Source organism: Chiloscyllium plagiosum, chromosome 36 (assembly GCF_004010195.1).
Source record: "Chiloscyllium plagiosum isolate BGI_BamShark_2017 chromosome 36, ASM401019v2, whole genome shotgun sequence".
In the NCBI taxonomy this organism is placed as follows: Eukaryota; Metazoa; Chordata; class Chondrichthyes; order Orectolobiformes; family Hemiscylliidae; genus Chiloscyllium; species Chiloscyllium plagiosum.
Window position 1 is genome coordinate 10,326,119 of NC_057745.1, and position 10,389 is coordinate 10,336,507.

At 40.3% G+C, this 10,389-nt stretch overlaps 1 protein-coding gene across 2 annotated transcripts in view; it reads right to left on the bottom strand.

The window, feature by feature from the left end:
- Positions 1-8,949, bottom strand: part of kif7 (kinesin family member 7) — a 38,150-nt gene extending 29,201 nt beyond the window's left edge. For both annotated transcript variants that reach the window (XR_006309465.1, XM_043677288.1), the window contains exons 1-5: positions 8,180-8,949; positions 7,128-7,328; positions 5,763-6,700; positions 4,803-4,946; positions 1,634-1,858 (exon numbers count right to left, since the gene is read on the bottom strand). Coding sequence is in view for 1 of the 2 variants with exons in the window: in XM_043677288.1 (XP_043533223.1) it covers positions 1,634-1,858; positions 4,803-4,946; positions 5,763-6,700; positions 7,128-7,328; positions 8,180-8,507 (1,836 nt within the window). In the remaining variant the exon portion in view is untranslated. The remainder of the gene's footprint in view (positions 1-1,633; positions 1,859-4,802; positions 4,947-5,762; positions 6,701-7,127; positions 7,329-8,179) is intronic.
- Between the last annotated feature and the right edge of the window lie 1,440 nt (positions 8,950-10,389).

The following is a 10,389-nucleotide window of genomic DNA, read 5'->3' on the forward strand; positions in this document are numbered from 1 at the left end:
TCTTTCGCTGCTGATTTGCAATCCTGATTCATTTGTTAATTTACTCATTTCATTTGGATCACTGCTTGACTCTGGCCCTGCATCAGCACTTCATCAAACTTCATTCATGACTATGTTACTGTGAGGTTTGACAATTCTACTGATCAACCGGCTGACCTCTGGCCTTTCACCCTAGATAAAATGGTACTTAACAAAAGCTTTCTGTTTGATCTTAATTGTCTTCGAATCTCATTTCCCCATAACCTGCTGTGCATGATGACAGTCACCGACTGCCTATTAAATAACATCTCAATTTTAAAATCCTCTTCTGTGTTTTTAAATTCTTCCATTGTTTCATTTCGTATCATCATTGTAGCTTTATCTTGGGTTGTGATCTATGAATCAAAGAATTTCCCTCAGCCTCCCATTTTATCAATGCCCAAAAACCAACTGACTGGAGCAGACATTCCCATTCAAATCTGAATCAGTGAGTTAACATAACAAAATTGTGAAGAGTAACCTGGGTTTGCCATTTTGCTTTTCCCAGCCTCTTTAGCCATCTGAAATCTCTACTCTGAAATTCCTACATGAAACCCACTGTGCCTCTCTCCATCAAAGCTCACTTCCTTCAACACGCTTTTAGTCACCCTTCCTAATACATCCCTCTTTGGCCCTATATCAACTTATGCCTAATTGCATTCCAGTGAAATGCCTGGGGTCATTTTTCTAAATGTGCTACATAAATGCAGGTTGTTGTTATAGAGATGTACAGCATGGAAACAGACCCTTCGGTCCAACCTGTCCATGCCGGCCAGATATCCCAACCCAATCTAGTCCCACTTGCCAGCACCCGGCCCATATCCCAAGAATTTACATCACAGACCATGGAATCACCCAGTCTTCTGACTGCAATGGAAGGAATTGACAATATTATTGAGTACAGTGGAAGATGCTGCGGTAGTGAGTACCATAAAAACAGAAAATGCTAGAAATAGTGATAATAGAGAAAGAAATAGTGTTAACGTTTCAAGTTCAATAACTCTTCTTCAAATCTGAAGGGGGCTGGAATATGCTGTTGACAAAGGGAGAGGAGGAATACTTGGAACTGGCAGAGAGGTGTCCACAGCAAAACATGAGGAGAGTGCTCATGATAGTAAAGGAGAAATCTGGATACAAAACAGGTGTTAACGATAGGTGTGAATCAGTAGGTCAGTTGGCTGGACAGCCAATGTGGATTGAATTTGTACCATAGCATGGGTTCAGTCCCCCTGCCAGCTAGTGTGGATACAGGACCGGTTTTCTTGCCCTATCCGAAAAGTCTCATTAACATAAACAAGCCTTTTCTTGACATGACCGATGGCCTTGTATTGGCAGGAACATTTGAAGAACTCGTTTCTCTTCTCTGACTAGTATTATTTTATCGTTAACATCCATCTAAAACACCAGGGAGAGGACTGATAGTTTACTGTCTCATTCAAAGGATTACACTCCCAACAATTCAGTATTTACCTGTATTGTCAGTTCACATTATGCATTCTCAAAGGGCTTGATGTCACAATCTTTCAACCTGAAGGCCAAATGAGCAAGCCAACATCATTGGTGAACCATCTGGGTGATATATTTACAAGTAGCACAGAGGTTAATGGAAACTCACCTTCTTGGAATGAGTTCTTCCAGTTTCATCATTAAGAATGCGACTGGAATGTGGCACGTTCAATCTGCAAAGATGAGGGGCTGTGTGAGGCCTGCAGCTGAGATCAGCAAGTTGGAGACTCTCCAAGACCTCATCCACCAACACTGCAGACTGATTCCCTCCTACTAGCTTCAGTCTACTTTGTAACTCAACAATCTGGTCCTCCTGATCCAATAATGTTTCATTCTGAAAAACAGTTCAAAAGAAAATATGAACAAATTCTTTGTTCCTCTGCTTCCCAATTTTCCCTGTTGCTTTCCCATGCATTAGGTACAGAATTTAAAAAGCAGTCTAAAAGAAACTTCTCAACCGAAGATTAAAATATAGAACTTGCTCCCACATGGAGTAACTGAGGTGAGCAGCAAAGATACAATTAAGGGGAAGCTACATTAATATGTAAGCGAAAGGAATAGAAGGAGATACTGATAAGGTTAGCTGAAGCACAGAAGGAGGAAGTTCAGGTCAAGTATAAACACTGGAATAGACAAGTTGGATTGAATGAATTATTTCTTGTTATACATTCAATGTAATACTAATTGTCCCCTCAGTATCTTTCTCAAAAGGTTGCTTTCTGTTTGATAGCCTTGCAGTCAAGACAAGCCAAATTAGATTATTTGGACTCAGCTTCTTATGCATTAAGTTAAAGGAATTGCGCCATATAAACACATGCAGATGGTATCAGGATATGCTGCAAATATTTATGACAAAAATCTTGGAATATTTAGAAATCTATTTACTGCAGCGCAAAAAGCTAAGTTGCAGGGGGAAGGGAGGCAGGCTAATGGATCTAACTTCAAAATTCTGAAAGTGTTTGGCAGGTGATATATTGGAAGAGGGCATATCAATGCTCAAAATATGCAGGGCTGCTGGTGGACCTGCCTCCAAATTGCCTGAAACTTTGCTGAAGTTGGAAAGGCCTTTTACTGGAAAAGATGATGTTTCTGTTCAGTCTTCCTGTTGTGACAAGGTCCAACAGCAAACCCTTTCTTCATAATTGAGTTTATTTTCAAGAACAAGAGAAAGTGAGGACTACAGATGCTGGAGATCAGAGTTGAAAAGTGTAGTGCTGGGAAAGCACAGCAGGTCAGGCAGCATCCGAAGAGTAGGAGAGTTCGCCGTTTCGAGCATAAGCTCTTCATCAGGAAGAGCTTATTCTTGATGAAGAGGTTATGCTCGAAGTGTCGACTCTCCTGTTCCTCAGATGCTGCCTGACCAGCTGTGCTTTTCCTGCACCACACTTTTTGACTCTTTTCAAGAATAACCCTGTTTAGGTTGACAGTGTCATGTCTTTTCTCTTTCAGGCTGTCCTGACTAATTCCAGGCTTTTTAATTTTAATTTTAGACAAATGTGATGTTTGCATCCAGCAGTGACACATTAATGCTGTTGCAGAGCTGAGGTAATTATTGCAGAAGATACAGTACAAATGATGAATTTAATCAACAGGCTTATTTGCTCTGTATAAGGACTGTTTATTCTAACCATATTTCCCTTTTATACTTAACTTGAAATGTTTAAATTATTGATGCTGCATTAAGAGAGCATTTAATTGTCTTTTGAGAAATTGCATTCCATATTATTGGAAAGTTTCTTAATGCCATCCCAATTATTCATTTAGTACTTAGAGTCATAGAGATGTACAGCATGGAAACAGACCCTTCGCTCCAACCCGTCCATGCCGACCAGATATCCCAACACAATCTAGTCCCACCTGCCAGCACCCGGCCCATATCCCTCCAAACCCTTCCTATTCATATACCCATCCAAATGCCTCTGCAATGTTGCAATTGTACTAGCCTCCATCACATCATTCCATACCCATACCACCGTCTATGTGAAAAAGTTGCCCCCTTAGGTCTCTTTTATATCTTTCCCCTCTCACCCTAAACCTATGCCCTCTAATTCTGGAATCCCCAACCCCTGGGAAAAGACTTTGCCTATTTACCCTATCCGTGGCCCCCATAATTTTGTAAACCTCTATAAGGTCACCCCTCAACCTCCAATGCTCCAGGGAAAACCGCCCCTGCCTGTTCAGCCTCTCCCAATAGCTCAAATCCTCCAACTCTGGCAACATCCTTGTAAGTCTTTTCTCAACCCTTTCAAGTTTCACAACATCTTTCCAATAGGAAGGAGACCAGAATTGCATGCAATATTCCAACAGTGGCCTAACCAATGTCCTGTACAGCCGCAACTTGACCTCTCAACCCCTGTACTCAATACCCTGACCAATAAAGGAAAGCATACCAAATGCCTTCTTCCTACCTGCGACTCCACTTTCAAGGAGCTATGAACCTGCACTCCAAGGTCTCTTTGTTCAGCAACACTCCCTAGGATCTTACCATTAAGTGTATAAGTCCTGCTAAGATTTGCTTTCCCAAAATGCAGCACCTCGCATTTATCTGAATTAAACTTCATCTGCCACTTCTCAGCCCATTGGCCCATCTGGTCCAGATCCTGTTGTAATCTGAGATAACCCTCTTCGCTGTCCACTACACCTCCAATTTTGGTGTCATCTGCAAACTTACTAACTGTACTTATTCTGTGTTTATACACTGTCCAACCAATTGAGCTAACTGAATTCCAAATCAAATACACACAACAGGGCATCACCCTAAACATACATTCTGAGCATGTATAAAGTTGAAACATTTAACCACGCAATTTCAACCCTTTTGACTGGATCTTGGATTTCAAACTGGGATTGATATTTAACAAGTAACAGTGATCACTGCAGTAGCATCGACTACTTTTTTTCAGAAATGTAGTGGCTCCTGAACTTTTGCAACCCGAAACTAGACACTTCACACTAATTTCCAAGGAATTCATTACCTCAGTGATTTGAATCTTTCTTTCATCCCAGGTAGCGCACTATTCCTTTGTTGACAGATTTAAAGCTGTTCTCTCTCCTTTGCAACTTCTCTCTATCCCCCCATTTGAGCAACCTGCTTTCCCCCACCTCCTCATCTCTTGTAGTCTCATTAACTTTTTTCTCATCATCATCCTCTTGAAGCCTTCTCATTCTCCCAAACTAGCGCCACTTCCCACCCTCCTCTGACTAAACAGTGGACCAGTAAATAGAAACTCTGAATCCAGTAAAAAGTCTGTAACTGAGGTCAGACACACGGCTGCTACCTGCTGTTTAAACCGCTCCATGGCATCCTCAAGAGCTGCCAAGAAATCTCTGTTCTCTTCCTCCAGCTGCTGAACTTTTGCCTGCAGTTTTGGAACAAGCTGTTTCTGCTCTTGCCCAAGGTCTGGGCCAACTTCACTAGGACCCTGCGTAGAAAGGTCAAAGAGGGTTACAATAACATACATAACCATCACAGATAAAGTGAGTTACTAAGCAATGCATCATTTTGGCAACGAAGCATTTCTAGAAACAATTTGGCTTAAGACAATGTAACTTGATTTATAGTGCACTTAATTTAACTCTCAAATTGTTTCCACCACTATCACCAGCAGTGACATCTGTAACTATTAGCAGTTCACTTTACTGTTGTATACCTCAAAACAACAGTCCCTCCAAAAATAAGAGTGTGACTAAGCAGAATCCAGAATTTGGTGATTATCATAAAATAAGTGGACATGCTTTGAAAATATTACAAGCCCATTTAAAATTTGCATAGAAAAGACTGCATGAAAGGTTCACTGACTTGAAATCTTGGTGACAACATGCATCAGGAAAAGAATTTCTGACCAACAGGAACCTGTTAAAGAGGAACGTAGGGAAGTTTAGTATTGGCAAAGCTTGCAAGCTCACCCACGGTTAGAAAAATATCTCTTCAATTCTCTACATATTTAAATTCTTTCGACAGAGCATGATGTACTCATGGAATTGGCTGGTCAGGGAGCAAGAAAGAAAAATAAGTGAGAGATTCTATAAATACACAAATTGCATGGGCAGATGGGTGCCAGGTTCAGCTCAACATAAAAAACGCTCTGGAATTAAGCATATGTATTTTGATTTTGCAATATCTTGGCAGCATGGATTTTGATTTCATTTCATCTAGATTTCTGCATAATAAAGGAAAATGGATATTTATCTTTACTCCTCCTGGTATGTTTGCAACAGTTTACACAATAGAATCCCACCTTGAAAAGATATGCCTGTTCCTTAGATACATGTCTGGTTTTGGGTTCATCAGTTGAATTGCACTCAATACCACTGTCGAGGCCAGAGGCAGTGGAAAGCTCACTCCGCATCTCTTCCACGTTTGCTATCCACTCTTTCACTTTTAGCACTTGATCCACTGTGAGGTTTCTGTCTCCCTGCAACTCCATAAAAATTCGGTGAGCAGTATCCGTGCAGGTCCGATAATGAGAGCTCTCGGCGTGTAAGCGGGCCATGTATTTCTCAGGCAATTGCCTGAAACATTTGTTTGGTGACGCTTGTTGGTTGTGCTCCATAGCTTCATGAAGAGTCTTGATTTGAAGTTGTAGCTCACTGGTACGATCCAGGTCTTTCTTAAAATTAATCACTGCTTGGTTTTTAATGTTCTGAGTCCTTTTGGCATAATTTAAGCAGTTCAAATTCTCATCAAAGTTGAATGAAGAGGGACTTATACAGGCAATCATCAGTGTTTTTGCATTACCACCAAGCGAGTCTTTGAGGATCCTTGTAATCTTGGAATCCCGATAAGGAATATGTGAACTCTTTCTCCTTGGATCACCCAGGGCACTGATGACATTGCCCAATGCCAACAATCCACTGTTTATCTGAATGGATTCTTTCAGTCGCTCACCAGTGTTCCCCGTCTTCAGAATTCGTTCTGAGCCAGCCAAGTCTACAAAGTGGAACTTAGAGGTTATCACATGTGTGGGATGCAGCAGGTCTCCAGGAGTGGTAGCAAGTCGTGTGGTCCGACCAAGTCCACGTCTCTGTTCCATGGTAATTGTAAAAACAGTGTGAGAGCGGCTGGAGTGCATGTTGACCTGTGTAGTCCCAGTATGCTTGGCAGTGTTACCAATCTCGAGTAAGCTCAAAGCTTCATCCAACCCTTCCACTTCACATTCCTTGACACCACAGAGTACTAAAAATGACAGAGATATTCATAATTTATTGAATAGGCAAATCTGTACCCATACAACAGAAGCTGCCTTTGATGTACTAAATAAATGTAACAATAATGAAAGAGAAACACTGCAGATATGAAATAAAAACAGAAAATGCTGGAGATACTCAGCAGGTAAGGGACTCTCTGTGGCAAGAGAGACAGTGTTGTGTTTCATGTCCAAAATGACTCTTCACAGATGTTGTCCGACCAGCTGAAGTTCCCTGAACCTAACAATAACGTATTGAATTCTCTTCAAAGACTATATCTATCATCTGAATTATTAATTCCCTTAATTATTAGTCTATTTTAGATAAAGATCCATCTGATTAGTTCCCTTAGTTATTAGTCTATTGGAGATGAAGACCTAGCTGATTTCACCTTTCCCAAACAAGAACTTACTGACCTGTGTTTCCTTTGTCATCCTCTCGAGTGCGGATGTCCTTGCTTGCTGTTTCCACCTCCAGTAAGTCTCTGAATTCTTCCTTGTAGACCTCTAGGTATGACACCTTAATAGTGTGATCCACTGCGTCATTCTCATCAATCAGCTTAAATATCTCAGCCAAAGCACGGGGAATTATGCCCTGGTCATCATCAGTAACAGAAGCTGAGGATAAAAGGTAGGATAAACAGTTAGTTAAGTAAAAATCTAACAGTGCACAAACTCTGTTCGCAATATAGAACACAAAATAAATATAAGAAAATGCTATTAGTCCAAAAAATTTGTCATTTCTTAAAATAGATCAACTCTGCTGACCAACATTCTCACCATATTCTTCAGTTTTCTCCTTCTTCAAAACCACATCTAATGTCTTTCATTGAAGTCTAATTATACTCCACTTCAACGTTTTTTCCCTGGAATGTATTCCACAATTAAAATATATTACTTGACCTACCAGATAGTTGTCTGAGGAATGAGAAAACGACTGAATCATTAACTTTATCGTGATGCTCACAGAGGAATAAATATTGACTGTGGATGAAGAAATTATCACAGGATGGGGATTAGGTTCAAGACGTTGAGCTAAGTTTTCCCTCTCAATAGGACTGGGAATATTTTTCCTATTCATTTGTAGGACTTGGGCTTTGCTGGCTGGGCCAGCATTTATTGCCCGTCCCTAGTTCCCCTTGAGAAGGTGGTGGTGAGTTGTCTTCTTGAACCGCTGCAGTGGGTTGACCTGCTGTGGGTTGACCCACAATGCCATTCGGAAGGGAATTCCTAAGACAATTTTAATATAAGACAATATTAAGACGACATTTAAGATAACATTAATACCACATTTGAAATAATAACAGAGAGGATAGAACCTAGACCTCATCCAAACTGTACCACTCAGTGCGATATACTATGCATCACATTTATCAAGTGAGTCACAGCTGAGAGGTCAAATGTTCCATTTACTCTGATGCAGTGGTGCCTGTGAATTTCAGTGTTAATTCATTTTGTGTATAGCTTACATATGTAAGTCTCCCCAATTGTATATGTTTTGCCTGATCCAGTCTGTCCATAGGCAAACACAGTGGCATTGAAACCCTCAAAGAAAGCCTCAACCAGTGGTTCCATACAACTGTTGTACACTTCATCCTGACTGGCAGTCTGGTCAAAGATTATATCGAATTGGAAATGCCGGTTATTTCCCAGTGTAATCTGCTGTGTGTTGAGATCGACGTGGACGCAAGACTGATGCCCATGTAGAATTTCTTTGGGTAACAGTGGTCTGATTCGGATTGCCACTCTGACAGGCGTCTCCTCGGCCTTTGTGGAGCCACTTGGCTTTGGGGCCATATCTACAGCACAAGGTAGTCACTGTTGGCAGCGCAACTGGTGATTTATCCAAAATGTGGAGCTCTTGCTGGCATCAGGCTGGTACACTGCAGAACAAACAGAAAATGTATTAACATCACAAAGCCCTTTTTACACTCAATGAGATCAATTATAGATGACCAACAGATTCACAAGCTTCTTTCTTAAAATGTATGAAATGCCTGTTTCCCCTTCTTCTCCTGAAAGTGTTGCTGTTGGTGAGGGTTGCCTAATTCCAGGAACAAGTCTCAGGCAGGCAGACCTGAAGGTAGGAGTTTTCTTCCTGTGGCCTCAGGGAGAGCAATCCTGCTCTTACTGACCCCACCAAAAGTCAGGTATGAGCAATGCTCTCAGCCATTTTCAAAGTGTCCAGCAGCACTTTCTGCTTAATATGTCAGTTGTGTGTCTCAAGATTACCCAAGATGTTAGATGTTGCAAATGTGGCAATGAAATGAAATAACACTGTTCAAACAATTGTTGCCCTGTTTAGCCAGGTGAACCAAGTTAAAATCATCTCTTTAGATTTTCCTGATTTGTTCTAAGTGATCTCATTGAGCAGAGTGTGGACATTTCTTCCAAGTAAGGTGATAGTTTGACAGTCAAAAGCCGGGGTTGAGAGAGTTCCTTCAGACTTTATTGAAAATTTTGCATGTTATTTTATCACAAAGACCAAAACAGAAAAAAAGCAACTCATGTTCTGATAGGCACCTATTTGGATTGCTGGATTTACCAAATAGCATGGGGAATGGAATTCAGGACAGAAGGCACCATTCAGCAAGTAGCATATAGAATGAACACGCTACAAGACAACACGATGTCCTACTTTATAGAACTAATAAATAGTAGGTAAATTTAATGAGAATTTAATGAACTCAATATGACAACTTATGACTGCAACCCAAAATAGAGTTCAATACACATTGTAAATTAAGGAAACCTGAACTTCATGAGATATTGCAATTATTTGTATATTGAAATGATCAAAATTGAACAATTCTATTATTTTTAAGTTTTTATTTTAACGATTATCTGTAAATATGCTATGAATTGTGAAGCATGATTTATTATTTTGACTTTATTTGTATCATCATCATAATCTGGTATTTCCGTCACCATGACTTTTCAATAATCAATTATTAAACTATTGATTTATCTACGACCTAGATAAAACAGCAGTCAAGAAGAAAAGCTATTTTGATTACATTTTATTACTCTAAAGGTCTCTGACTACTTATGATCTGCCATTAGGATATAAGTAAAAAGACAAATTATTGTAACGTGACTCATGTTAGGTCATTCTTCCAATAATTTTTCTGCAACAGGTGCAGGACACTGTTATTTATGGTAATGGCTTGCAGTTCTCCTGCAATTCAACAATACAAGTAAAATACCAAAGCAGAAATGAGAGGCTCTCATGACTGGACTTGTGTATCCATTTAATTTAAAGTTATGCCATAATGATAATTATTTCCTAAATATTTGTTTTGTGACCCATTTCCCACCTACACCACCTCAACAATTTCATGATGCAGTTCCATGGGTGCCATAATCATGTGCCAGTTGACTGGAGGTGTCTATCTATTTTACGACTTAAATTGAACCAGCAACATTCCAATAATCTCGGCACAGTGACGTACAAGCCAAGACAGCAACTATCAAACAGGGATTGAGTCATCGGATTGTGGCCAAGCACTGCTTTATCCAATATTCACAGAGATGCAGCTTCAAGCTGGCAGTGAAACAGGCCCAAAGACCAAAACATCAAATGTTGTGATTCTGATAATTAGGCATAAAAATTTGCTGAACTGCAAATGAATGTTTGGCAGGAGGAAAGGAGATGGGGGAGGGGGAGGGGTGAGATGGG